Here is a 14,011-nt window from a genome sequence, read left to right on the forward strand (position 1 = left end):
CACGGGCCGAATCAAATGATTCACTTCGTCTCATTTGTGCTTGAGCGATTGGCAGTGGCCATGCAGGCAAACGAGGTTGATGCTGGTGTTCTTACTTATACAAATAGACGTACTGCTGATACTTAACTGCTGTGGTTGCCTTCAAACGCAGTGAAATATGCAAATATACATATGTATACACATGTAAGTGTTTTTCGGATAGTAAGTTGTCAGTAGTTGTTAATTAGTAAATTTCCGATGAATAGGAACCCAAATAAAAAATGTTTTACTTACATATTGATAAGGAGGATGAAGAGTTCAACCGAAAAAATCTGTTGATTAATTTTATCATCATTTAATAATTTTGCTTTTGCAAAAAGCGCTTTTTTAAGTTGAGTTAATTTCAGCATATTTATATTTACTCATAAGAAAGGTTGAGAATTTTCCAATTTTTTATACCCTGAACAGGGTATATTAAGTTTGCCACGAAGTTTTTAACACCCAGAAGGAAGTGTTGAAGACCCTATAAAGTATATATACATATGTACATATATAAATGATCAGTATGTTGAGCTGAGTCGATTTAGCTATATCCGTCTGTCTGTATATACACGCACTAGTCCCTCAGTTTTTAAGATATCGTTTTGAAATTTTGTAAACGTCATTTTCTCTTCAAGAAGCTGCTCATTTGTCGGAACTGCCGATATCGGAGCACTATAACATATAGCTGCCATACAAACTGAACGATCGGAATCTAGTTCTTGTATGGAAAACTTTCACATTTTACAAGATATATTGACGAAATTTGTTTTTTTGTTTATTTTCTAAGACAACAATGTAATCTCCGAAGAAATTGTTCAGATCGGTTAACTATAGCATATATGTAGCTGCCATACAAACTGAATGATCGGAATCAAACGCTTGCATGGGAAACTTCCTCATTTGACGATATATCTTCACGAAATTTGGTATGAGTTATTGTTCATAGAAATAATGTAATATCGGCAGAAATTGTTCAGATCGGTTCACTATAGCATATAGCTGCCATACAAACCGAACGATCGGAATCAAGGGCTTGTATGGAAAACTTTCGCATTTGACGTGGTATCTTCACGAAATTTGACATGGATTACTGCTTAAGGTAATAACATAATTTCCGAAAAAATTGTTCAGATCGGATTACTAAAGCATATAGCTTCCATACAAACTGAACACATAGTTACTACAAGAAATGCACCTGTGAAGGGCATATTAGCTTCGTTTTTTCTTGTTTATTACTAAAATTAAATTTTCATTTATTTTTACAAATCTTATGCAGTATTGTTTTACCAAATATTTTTTGCCGGCAAAATTCTGAAACAATTAACATACATATACACTGTACTTTATAATAATAAAATTATTCTACAACCCAAAAATAAATAAAAGGTAATACGTATATTACAATAGAAGATTGAAGATTATGATTTAAGGATTAGTCAAAACTTTCGTTTTTATACAAATTTGCGGCTCTCCGACTATAATTCGTTTATTTTGTGAAAAATGGCTTAGAAAATCGAAATTATTATAAAAAAACTGATTTTTCTGATAATTAACTGAAAAATACATATATCTATAATATATAATTTCAAGTTAACCGCTCCACCCATTTGGTAAAAGTTTACTCACCGAAGTTTAAAGCTTTGGAAAACGATTACACAAAGTTAAACAATTTTAACAGATATCAATATTTCTTCAAAATTATTTTTCGAATCAACTTCATGTTGATATAATAACAATAAATGTATATTTTATATACATCGACGTTTCGAAATTCATAAGTAAATATATGTAACAGTAAGTTCATCTTTATTAAATAGTATATGACTCACCTTCAAATGATCATCAAATTTTGCACATATCTACATACAGATCTGAGTATATAAACATAAATTTAAAAAATATAGTAATAATAACTATTAAAATAATAACTATTAAATAACGTAAGCCACCAAATTGTTTTGACGCCATTAAAAATACAAATTAAAATGTTAAATAAATAATAAAAACGTAACTGCTAAGCTATCTTATTTGAACAGTACCATTAACATTAGCATTGACCACTGCTATGACGAACAGTAGATATACTTACATATCTATGCTTACATTTGCGCCTGCGCCTGCGCCATCGTATCATGCTTTTTGGTCTTGTCTTTGGATTCGGTTTTGACATTGTCTTTGCTCACATTTAAAATGCATTCGTTAAGGATTCGGCACAGTTTTCTGCTATCTAATCAATAATCGAACAAAGTTGTTCCGGTTCCGATATACTATGTAACTATATATGTACATACATGGACACATTTATTATGTTTGCTTGGTGAGAAAACCGCAATTAAAAAATTACAACAAAAAATTAAAAAAAAAAAAATTAAAAAAAAAAATTTAAAAAAAAAAATTTAAAAAAAAAAAAAAAAAATTAAAAAAAAAAATAAAAAAAAATTGTAAAGTTTTTACAAAAACAATTTACAAAAAAAAATACTATACACCATTATTTTTATTAAAAATTTGCATTGGACACACACGAGCACTGTTTGATGAATCAGTGGTTTTCGATATTTTTTATGCAATATTAAATAAATACATATAATACATTTCTAACGAAAATTATAATTCGGAAATGATGACAACACTTTATTCGACCAACCCATCCAGTTCAGCTTCTTTAAGTATATTTGCAGAGTTTTTTTGATGTAGCGAGCCAGCCTTTGCCTCCATTTGGCAAGTCTAAACGGAGATTTAACAGCTTTTCCTTAAACTCTAGAGAATTTTGAGAGAAGCTGCATCATTTTGTAAAAGCATTGAGAGTTGCAATTCCGAAAATCTTAATAAATATTAAAAACCTTAAAAAAAAGTATTAAAACTAATCTTCAAATTTCTAATCTCAAATCTGGATTAAGGAACAAAAAGCGAATCAAGAATTAAAATGCACTTTTTGTTCTAAATGCTGGTTTAAAAAATTAAAATTTGTAAATAAAAAGTGAAAAAATATTTTTTTTTAGAATTTACCTACTTCGTGTTCCACCATTTTGGTTATCCTTCGAAAACGAAATCTGATTTTGAATAAAATATCGACACAGTTTGAAACTTTTTGTCCTATTTATATCAAATTCTTTCTATGGCGGATCCAAAATTTCTTTCTAGGTGGATTTTTCCTTCTAATATTGTATTAATATTGATGTTAATTCGTTAATTCATCTAAATTTCTATTAAAATATATATGGGGTAACAAAATCCCTGACTGAAAATTTTCAATTTTGCATTTCAGTTTGGCGATAAAATTACATTTTTAGTTCTGTAATCCAATTTGGGTATTAATTTTATTTGTTTTAATTTTTTTTAATTTTGTATTAAAAATTTAGAATTTTTAAAAAATTGTTTGGTATTTAAAAATTATTTTTTTGTTTTTGTTAATTAAAAATTTAAATTTTTATTTTTATTTGAAAATTAAAATTTTAAGTGAAAATTTTTAATTGAAAATTAAAATTTTAAGTGAAAATTTTTAATTGAAAAATTTTAAATTTTAAATTAATACCAAAAAAATTTAAAAATTTTAAAAAATTTAAAAACTTTAAAAATTTTAAAAAATTTTGTGGCTGCAGATTCACTCAAAATTAATTTTTTTTTGATAAATCACTCAAAAATAAAATTTTTAAATATCATAAGTTTAAAATTTTGAAAATATTTTTTTGTAAAATATATATATAATATATATAATTTTTATAAAATTTTAATTAAAATATCAAAAAAAAAATTTAATTTTTAAATACAAAATATGTATATTTAAAAAATTTTAAACTTAAATAAATATCCAAAATGGAATACAGAACTATAAATTTAATTTCATCTCCAAAAGTTAAAGTTCAAATTAATACCCAAATTGGAATAAGAAATTTAAGTTTTTAATTAAATTATCAGTACCATAAATTAAATTTTAATTTTTTAATTTTCTTAATTTTGAGATTTTAAATTTAAAACAAATTTTTTAAGCCATAACTTATGTATAAAACATTCTAAACCCTGCTGGTGCATAATCATTACTTTAACATTAATTTACCAGAAACTATCTTTTGTGCATAGCTTCAACCATTCCTCCTGCTTCTTCTTCTTTTTAATGTGGTTTATGGAAAATTGGAAATTTCAAACGCCTCGGTCATCGTTAATTTTATTATTTATTTAATTACTTATTGACAATGTAACGTATACGACTGTGCAAATTTATTGCATTGTTCTTTTATATGTACATATATGCATAAACATATGAATGCATGTGTGTGTGTGTGTGTTATGGCTGAAACTAAATATGCATTTCGTGGAATAGTTCATAATAAAAACTCATATTATGACATATTCATGCACAGAAGTTAGTAGCTTTACAAAGACTATACATACTTACATACATAAATGCTCATAGGATTATATATACATATACATATGTATATGCACAGTATTATTCGTAAGTCCGGCTCAACTTGAAGTTGAAGATGAGATTTCTACTCTAGTAAGTAATAAAGTTTACTTAGTTATTATGCGGTAACACGTGCAACAAACAACATTACAAACGAAACAACAACAAGACGAATAAAAGAAATAGCTGCAGCTTACATACATACATATATGTGGCTCCACCAACCAATTGCCGCTATCGCTGCCATATTCCACAGTTCAAGCATCAACAATTCGCTGATTCGCCACCAGTCGGCCACCAGACGCTGTCCGCGCAGTCAGCAAGCCAGCAGCTTGGCTTATATACGAGCATATCTCTGTACATACACACTCACATTACATGTGTAGCTATGGGGGCTGGCAGACATAGAAATTTTCCAATAATTTACATGATAATCACTACTTGACAGAGAGTCGAAAAGCATAAGGTTGAAAGGCAATAAAATGCATTGCATGTACATACATACATACTTATGTGTATACATCGTTTGTGAGATATGTTGAATATATCTGCTATATAAATATACATATATACATATATATGTACATACATACATATGTGCATGCATAATTTTTATACTTTGTGCATTTGTTAACCTTATTGTTGTTATTTTGCCTAGCATTTTGTATTGGCGGTTTTAAATGTTTGCAACTCTTTGTTGCAATTGCTTTTGTTGTGTAAATCACTTGGCGTGTATTTGGTTTGCAAATGTAGATATATATATTTATGTACATAAATGCAATCATTTGACTTTGAATGGAGCGTGTTAAACACCGAGATAAAAACTTTGTTGCCTCCCAATATTGCGTTGACTTAGGTTAGGTTGGGATTTGAGTTTTGATTTTGCGGTTCATTTGAGTAAGGTTAGGAGAGCAATAGGATAGGTCATATTAACCTAACCTAGGGCAATGAGTCACGCAGAGATCAGTTTTGGTTCTTTTCGATACCAGATGGAACTCAGTTACTGGGTCCATGAGGAAAAGTCACCCTCAGAATGCATGCGATTGACATAACAGACTCTGTGGCCTCCCTATCAGCCTACTCCAGTGTATCACACCGTCCCATACATACATATGCTTACAATGCCAATGCGGCAAGTGGACAAGAGATGCTCTATGGTTTCAATGGATCTTGCTGTGGACACTTTCTGCAGTCTTCTCAATCTGTCCGCCTTATTTTGCAGGGGTGTGTCGCTAGCAGACAGTGACTAGTAAGTAATCCGATCATGTTCCTACAGTCATGTGTCAATAGGAATTTTGTGCACTTTCGAGCTCGTTCCATCGGTTTCGATTTTCTTTACCATGCTTCTGTCCAGATGGTCGTATAGATAATGCATGGGTTTCCCAATGTTGATAGGAAAGCAATAAGATTATGTTATTTTGAAAAAGAAACTATATAAATAGGTAAACAATAAGGCTTATAGGCTCATAGGTATAAGTATTCAATTTTCTGAGCAGTAAGCACTCACGTCAGTTTTGCGTATACTTGACGATCGCCAGAATTTCAGTGTCGTAAAGTTCTTCAAGACCGAAGTGAATCCTAGAAAGTCTCTGGTAGGGATAAAACTTTGCCAAATTCCTTCTGTTGAAAGTTTTAGGAGGATGGGGAAGTGAGCTTTTTAAAGGCCGGTAGAGAACAGATGGGCCGGCGGCGTCATTGAGCCGTACTTCTTCCGTGATGATCAAGAGCGGCATGTTACTGTGATAGGAAATCGCTACCGCTCAATGATAACCGCATATTTTTGGCCCGAATTGGATGATATGGACTTGGACAATATGTGGTTCCAACAGAACGGCGCCACAAGCCACACAACGAATGTCATAATCGATTTATTGAAAACCAAGTTTGGTTAACGTGTTATCTCACGAAATGGCACAGTCAATTGGCCGCCTCGGTCGTGCGATTTGACGCCATTAGACTATTTCCTGTGGGGCTACGTCAAGTCTATGGTATATGCCAACAAGCCAGCGACGATTGATGAACTCCGTACGAACATCGAACGTGAAATTGCAGCGATTTTCATATGAAGGAACATGTGTACCAAGTTTCATCAGGATAGTTTTTATTCAAGTTACAGCTTGCACGGACGGACGGACAGACAGTCGACCGGATTTCAACTGGTCTCGTCATCCTTATCATATTTATATAAATAAGCCTATATCTAACTCGTTTAGTTTTAGATGATACAAGCAGCCATTAGCTGGGCAAAACTATTATATTCTGTGAAACGCGTTGCAAGAGTATACAAATTAATGTCGGAACCTTCACTCTTCGTTCTGCAAAATTTTTTAGCCCCTCTCCTAGTTGCACAAATCCTTTTAAATTCGTATTAGCATACTCGTACTTAGTGTAAGCAGTTCATGGTCGCGGCAATCTAATTTGACTGGCTGGTGTGACTTATGTGCATATGCACACACATATCTACATCAGTACATAATAAAATACAAATACTTATATCCTCAAAAACATACATGTACATATGTATGAAGTGGCAGATTTATTACAAAGTGCACTCAATTGGAATTAATTCGTTGGTCCGCAGACGCAACGACACCACTACATACACACATAGATACATATATAAAATATCCACACTTTTGCGTTTTTATTTTAATACAAAAATTGCAGCCGCTACTCCATTCACTGGCTGCATGACTGATTTGCTGCAATGTCGGCTTGTCGCTTGCTGCCACTGCTGCTGCTGTTGGCGTTGCAACGCTTTGTGGCGTGGCGGAGGCGGAGGCGCAAAGTGCAAAGGATGCCGATTTCTTTTATGTTCAATATTTTTATGTACTTTTCGACGAATGCAATAATTTTTAATAAGTTGCAACAGCCGCAACCGCACATACTGCAACGGTTTAGCACGCAAGCGACGCAACAACAACAATATAAATATGGACATATGCTTGAATGTCTGTATGTATGTGTATATTTGCTCATTCAGCTTGCAGCTTTCGCTTTTTGCGCTGATTTCTGCGATTCGTGCTGCTGCAGTCACCGCGATCGGGCGCGGCAGCATATAAATTAAGGAGCATACGGCGCGAGCCGGCGAGCGAGCGACCGCCTGTGCAATGCGAATCCATCAATTTGCCTCAATTGTTCTGCGAATAAATCAAAGCAGCGTTCCACATCAAAACTTTTATACCCAAATGTAATGCTTGCCGCTTTACGCTTGTTTTTCAAGATCAAGCGAATGTTGCTGGTAAGGGCTCTTTGAAGTTACGCTTGATGGAGGCATTCGAAGTTGGAGGATATTAATTGCGAACGCCTTGCTATATATTTCTCTGCGAGCGGCATACATATGAATTTGTATTGGAATGCTGAAACTTAATATTAGAATGTGGACTAGTCTGTTAGGTACTAGTGAACAATTAGTTGAAGACCATTTTAAAAACTTATTTTAGCACAAAGGTCTGCAATTTTTTCATTAAATGTATGGTACCACTTGGCGCATTTTACGTAGAGATGGGAATAGACCTGCTTCGAGTCAGGCTTTGGAGCAAAACATCACGTCAGTTATCAGTCGAAATGCTCAAACGAATCATCGAAAATTCGACTCAACGAACGGACCATCTGAGTCGTAGCCGCGGCCAACGCTTGAAAGAGATTGTCTTCAAAAATTAAATGCCAAATGATAATAAAAATTCTCCATTAAATTAGAATTTTCTGTGTTTTTGCTTTAAAACAAAATAGGGAACCTCGAAATGGATTACCCTTTATAACGCAGTTGAGGTGAAATTTCTCAGCCGCTGTTTGATAAATAATTTTTAACCGGTTTTGCAACATGAAACCGAGCGTTGTCATGAAAGAAAATTATTGTCTCGTGTCTAATCGCAAATTGCAGGCGTGTTCTACAATCGTTCAGTTTAGTTTGATGAATCGCTATCAGTAGCTTTCTCCATTAATGGTTTCAAACGTTTTTAGAACTTCGTAATATGGCACGTCTTTATGACCCAACCATATACAGATTATTGGCGTCATGCATATTCGACTTTGCCATTGTTTTTTCTGGTTGACCAAGTTTCACTTATCAATTTTTGCGTTTAGTTTGTTGTATTGGCTTCATTTTTCATCAACACTCACACTCCGATGCAAAAGCAACTTTTTTGTAGCGTTCAAGCAGTTTTTCTGACCTGCAAAATTGTCTTCTAACGTCTCTTGTCTACAATTCATATGGCACCCAATTGCCTTTGCTTTAAAAATAATATTTTAAAGGGAAAATACCTGTACATAAATGTTACTCATACGCCATGGTGTTCATTACATATTTTTTGTGATTAATCAAAATGAAATTATGTATGTAAGAACGAATGTTTGAATGCTTGTATAGTATCCAAATCGTTTCAGCATTTTTGTGTAAATAGCAAAAACAATAAAAAAAATTAGAAAGAGGAAGCGTATGGCCATATTTATTTTGGAATCTTAATCGGACCATGGCTTCATATGAGTATGAAATTTATTTTAAAATATTATTTCCTGGTATTTCATGGTATACATGTTTATTGAAGAAGTTGCATAGGTTTTGCAAATTTAAAAAAAAAAAAGGTCTAGCAAAAATAAATCCTTTATTTTTGTAGAAAAATTTAAGGTTATATTAAGCGGAGTTACACTGATCTTATTTTGATCAAATATGTATAGTTTCGTTCTTAACTTGTTGGCATTTTGAAGGTAATTTATAAAAATCTTCGTCTTTGTTACAAAAAACTAGAGCTATCGACTTTCATAAGCTTCTCTTGAGGAGAACTTTTCACCAGCAAAGTCATTCACCATAGACAGAAACAAGCAGTAATCACTCGATGCCAGATCCGACCTATAAGGTGCTTGTATAAGAAACTCAACACTGCTCCCAGAGTTTATGGCGAGATCGTTGCGTGTGGGCTGGCGTTGTCCTGATGGAAAGCAATTCCTCTCCTCCTCCAATTGTTGACAGTACTGGTCCAGCTGAAGAGTTTTGCCGTAAGGAAGCAGCTTTTATAAGCTGATTTACCGCCAATCCCACACATAAAGCTACCTGACCGTTAATACTATGGCTACCAGTGGCGCCGGCTCACAGCGATTCTACCGCGACCGCTTTCGCCTGACGTTGTCTTAAGTGACTAATTTTTTATCATCAGCAGCCATCCGCTTCAGAAATTGATCGATTTTGTTGCGATTCAGCTGCGATTCAAAGACCGAAATTCGGTTCATCCTTATAAGTACAACGAGAGATAGATGGCTCATCTGAACTGGTTCAAGAGTGTAGAGTACGGCCACATAGTCTATCGAAACGTAATCCAGTGTACCTCATCTGAGTGCTCAGTCACAAAAGTATAGCCTGGGAATGAACTGGCTGATGAGCTCGCCCGCTCCGCAGTCTCCGCTAACTTAGTAGGACCTGAACCCTTCATTGCGGTGCGTCTTCATACCGTAAAGCGGCTGCTCCTTAAGGAAGAAGGAGTAGTCAGAGAGAGTTATTGGCAACAACTCCAAGGTAAGTGCCATGCCAAGTTGCTAATGGGTGGTTATAACCTCAGCAGCTTTAACTATGTAATCAAACTCCTTAGGAACAAGCTCAGGCTACTTGTCGCATTCTACACTGAACACTGTAAGCGCAAAAAGCACTTATATAACATGGGCCTAGCTTCCTGTGCAAATTTCCGATTCTGCGACAAATTGCCACAAACCCAAGAACAACTGATAATTGACTGCATAGCAGTCTGCAGACGCAGGAGAAAGTGGCCTTGGATCCATATTTCCAAGTATTTAGGGATCACATCGCCTCAATAGCATTTAGCAATATATTGGAATTTATCAATACGCTGGAGAGAGGTGGGTCGATATGATTTAGGTCACAATAGACCTAAGGCCGCGCTGCAATCCTCATCTGTTAATTTTATCATACTTTAATATACATATATCTACATATGAGCACATTGCCTACCGACATGCCAAACAAGCCTTAGCAACATTCACTCAAAAAAATAATCCTCATGGCAACATTCAAAAACAATATTGAAAATAGAATGATAATAAATGTGCAACCGTCAACGAACAAAGCAAAAGATCTCGAAACAATTTTAAAAAAGTCTATAAAAAACTATTTGGTGCATGAAAAATGTTTTGGGGGCTCAGCGAAGCGCTCGATCTGTACCAGGAATATTGCAAAGCGCTAAAACTACAGCAACCACATGAATATGACGCCGAAAAACCGGAAGAAGCCGACGAAGAAAAGGAAAAATCTCCAACAACGGGAGTTGAGTACACAGGGGAGGCAGAAGAAAGAGCGCACAGCGCAGAAGGTGAAAGTGACGCTGGTGGCGAAGCAAAAGGTGCGACTCATCAACTCAATATATTGCTCTTCGGTGCTGGCGATCCGCGTCACATCATCAAAACCATGGCCAAAATGTACCAACACAAAGGCAGCCGTGTCAATATCTATGTGCTCGATGGTTGCATAGAAATCGTCGCACGCAATATGTTGCTGCTGGGCATAGCGCTCGAGAACCCCGAATCGTTTCACTTAGTGCGCAAGGTGCATCTCTTCATGGACGTGTACGGCAATGCGCTGATGCGTCCCGCCTCACATCAATATCTGATAGGCAAAGCGAAAGCCTTGCTGAGAATGATCACCGACGACGCGGAGTTGAAGCGGCTGGCACCACAAGTGAATATTGACCGACTGAGGTACCGCGAACGCGATGGTTTGGAGAACGCATTCAACTTTCTGCTGCCACGCGAGGGTTATGTCTTCAATGTGCAGCAGTATTGGACGGAACGTGTGCGCAAATTGCTGACCACGCGTTATGATTATCGCGAGGGCGCCTTCGATTGGGATTTGAATATGGTGTTGAAGGACCGGAATGCAGCGCAAATATGCTCGCAGGTGACTTTTTCATTTGCAACATTTTAGATGAGATTTTATGAAATTTTTCGTGCACAGGAATACCGTTATTGGCGCGAAACAGGCATTGCCTTTACTTACCCCGAATATGAGCAGTGCAAGCCGAATAAAACACTCGTCGCCGGGTTGGTGCGCAACGGCGAGAAGTATCTGCATCGTGGTTATGCCGGGGACATAGAGACGGGTCCATTTTGTACATTTGGTCTCAACACCGCTGACAAGCAAATGATGAACTCGGTGCATGGCGACAATGACTATCGCGCCACGGACATTACCGAACGCAATCTAGTCGAATATTTTCATGAATTGCAAACGCGCACCGCTTACACGCATGATCGTAAAATTTCGCGTAAATATGGCTCGGTTAAATTGCTAATGGGCGAACGGCTCACATTTGACGAATGCGATGTGGATGCCGTGCGCGAGTATGCTAAACCGTGGATTCAGGTGGAACAATGCAAGGTGTTTTTTCTCTCGGCTGATGATATTTTCACGCTCCAAGACGTGAACACCAATGAAAACTGGCGCAACTTCTTCGATGTCGTTTTTGTGGGACACAATTACTTCCCATTTTTGAAGAGCAATTTCGCCGAAGTGCTGCGTGGCAATGCGTTGCTTATTTTGGAGACGAAACTGTTGACTGTGGCGCGCAAAGAGGTGGTGCACGAATTCGAGGACAAATTGAAGTCATATGCGAAGTTGTTAAATTTAACGCCGGTGATCAATTACAATGCCTTGAACTCGAAAAACAGTATTTTGCGATTTAAGAAAATTATCGAGATGAAGAAAATGGCTGAAAACGACAATTAAATAGTTAAAATTAATTCAGCTTATTATTTTATAAAACGAAACTTACTGTTTTTCAATCATTTTTACCATCTATAATTTCGTTTCAATTAAATATGTATATTTTTCTAAACTAAAAACTTACAAAAATGTAATTAGTTGCTATTTTGGTTTTTCTTTTTAGAGCCCCAAGTTTCTAAATTGAATTCTTTTTTGTATGATCTTATTTTAGAGTTTTGCTTATAACCTCTATCATTGAAGTTATTATCTAAAGAGAAATTCAGCTGCTTGGCACGTTTTTCCAGCATACGCTTCTGTTGCAGCTCCTCTGCTGATACATCAACTACTTTGCGGCGTGGTACATGCCGCAGGGCTTGTGACCAATCATTGGTAGACTTCAGGTCTAATAATATGTTGACCATTTGGTTAAGCGTTAGCGACTTGCCTGAACCTGCGCCCCACTGCAGGTAGCGATCGAGCGGCAGACGTGCCATGCGCAAGCCCAAACGTTTCGCTTTGGCTAGCGATAGCGGTTCATTATTAACCTGCGAAGTAAGAAGAATATTATAGATTATGTAAAATTTTTATTGATGTTCGCTGTATATTTACCGTATCCACCATTGCGCCTACTATATACACATTGTCGGGATTATACACTTCCAGATCTGTGCGGCAATGTGGTGTCAAATAGACTAGATTTTCTTTTGGAAATAATTCGGTAAAACATTTTTCATGCACATTCATCGGAAACTCTGTATTGAACATAGTGGGTATGTAACGGTTAAGAGCTTTCGTGCATACGCTATTTATATTCACGTTACAGTAATGCAAATCGAAGGGATCATCATGCGCACGATTCTCAGCAAAACATAACATCAGTTGTTTAGCGGCGTTCAGTGCCTCTCGGCGCGTCATGTGTCGATCGTACGAACAGTCTAGCACAATTTTAGGCGAAAACTGCATGGCGCGTATCAATCTGTATAAGCAAAGCAACAATTAGTTCTAGTAATTGCATTTAAAGAAGATAGTCACCTGTTATTCTGAAAATTATTTATGGTCGTATCGTAGATGCGTAAAAAGAGTGATGTATGTCCCAAGCCATAGATGATGTGTTGATTCTCCTCACGTTCTTTACGCATTTCCTCCTTTCGCTCCAGCACTTGCACTGCACGTTCTTCTTTTTTACGTTCCTTGGCTTGTTTTTTAGCTTCCACTTGCCATAAGAAACTGTAATACTTGTAACGTGCTGACTTCGAAGGCAATGTAAGTATGTGTGCCCACTTCTCATCGGTAATTGATTCTAAAGGCGGTACGCGTCGTCCCTCTTGATGTGCTATATCGACTTCGAGTTGTAAGACTTTAAGAAGTTTGGTGCGTTCCTCATTATTGGCTGGAGGCTCAGCTTTTGCGCCAGTTCCATATGTTGGTTGTGTTTGCGTAAATGGATTATAGTGGGGTTTAGCGGGTTTAGCCTCATTATCGATGTTCTCATCCGCCGCTACTTTGGCACAGCTACGCGATGTGACCGAAACACAAGCGCTTTTCGTTGACAGCAGACTGTGATTTGTACACTGTGATAGCTGCAGATGATGACGCAATGTGCCACGAGCAGGTGCTAACCGGAATAGTGATTTTAACATTATTTTAATTTAAATTATAAACAAATAAGAAGTTTGATAATCTCCATGTGTGTAATGCAATTTGCGGCGAATTGACAATGGTCACTCAGCTGATCAAGAATGTCAAATGCAAAAGCAATAGCTAAAAAAAAGTGAAAGCAGATAACGTCTAAAATGAAAAACTGAAGCAATGCATACTATAACAACAGTTTTAACGCGTTGTGCAAATACTTATATGTATTCAGTTTTATTTTATTAATA

The 14,011-nt window shown here is 36.0% G+C and overlaps 2 protein-coding genes across 2 annotated transcripts; one reads left to right on the forward strand and one right to left on the reverse strand.

Annotated features, from left to right (window-relative positions):
• The first annotated feature begins 10,486 nt into the window (after positions 1-10,486).
• LOC126755993 (dynein axonemal assembly factor 3 homolog) lies at positions 10,487-12,250 on the forward strand. The gene is made up of 2 exons (XM_050468761.1): positions 10,487-11,327; positions 11,385-12,250. Exons 1-2 carry the CDS (start codon positions 10,560-10,562, stop codon positions 12,153-12,155), a joined length of 1,539 nt encoding a protein of 512 aa, XP_050324718.1. The 5' UTR covers positions 10,487-10,559; the 3' UTR covers positions 12,156-12,250.
• On the reverse strand, positions 12,231-13,841 carry LOC126755994 (mitochondrial ribonuclease P protein 1 homolog). Its single transcript, XM_050468762.1, has 3 exons — positions 13,164-13,841; positions 12,741-13,107; positions 12,231-12,676 (listed from the first exon to the last, which is right to left on the reverse strand). The coding sequence occupies exons 1-3, from the start codon at positions 13,769-13,771 to the stop codon at positions 12,287-12,289; spliced, it is 1,365 nt and encodes a 454-aa protein (XP_050324719.1). The 5' UTR covers positions 13,772-13,841; the 3' UTR covers positions 12,231-12,286.
• Positions 13,842-14,011: the final 170 nt, after the last annotated feature.

This window comes from Bactrocera neohumeralis, chromosome 4, assembly GCF_024586455.1.
Source record: "Bactrocera neohumeralis isolate Rockhampton chromosome 4, APGP_CSIRO_Bneo_wtdbg2-racon-allhic-juicebox.fasta_v2, whole genome shotgun sequence".
Classification (NCBI taxonomy): domain Eukaryota; kingdom Metazoa; phylum Arthropoda; class Insecta; order Diptera; family Tephritidae; genus Bactrocera; species Bactrocera neohumeralis.

What these genes read in the sequence shown, in the direction of transcription:
- LOC126755994 (XM_050468762.1), bottom strand. Translation starts at nt 13,771, where the DNA reads ATGTTAAAATCACTATTCCGGTTAGCACCTGCTCGTGGCACATTGCGT. An exon ending in AATAATTTTCAGAATAACAG is followed by an intron (nt 13,108 to 13,163) that starts GTGACTATCTTC and finishes TTGCTTATACAG; the next exon opens with ATTGATACGCGCCATGCAGT. An exon ending in TAGGCGCAATGGTGGATACG is followed by an intron (nt 12,677 to 12,740) that starts GTAAATATACAG and finishes CTTACTTCGCAG; the next exon opens with GTTAATAATGAACCGCTATC.
- LOC126755993 (XM_050468761.1), top strand. Translation starts at nt 10,560, where the DNA reads ATGTTTTGGGGGCTCAGCGAAGCGCTCGATCTGTACCAGGAATATTGC. An exon ending in CAGCGCAAATATGCTCGCAG is followed by an intron (nt 11,328 to 11,384) that starts GTGACTTTTTCA and finishes TTTCGTGCACAG; the next exon opens with GAATACCGTTATTGGCGCGA.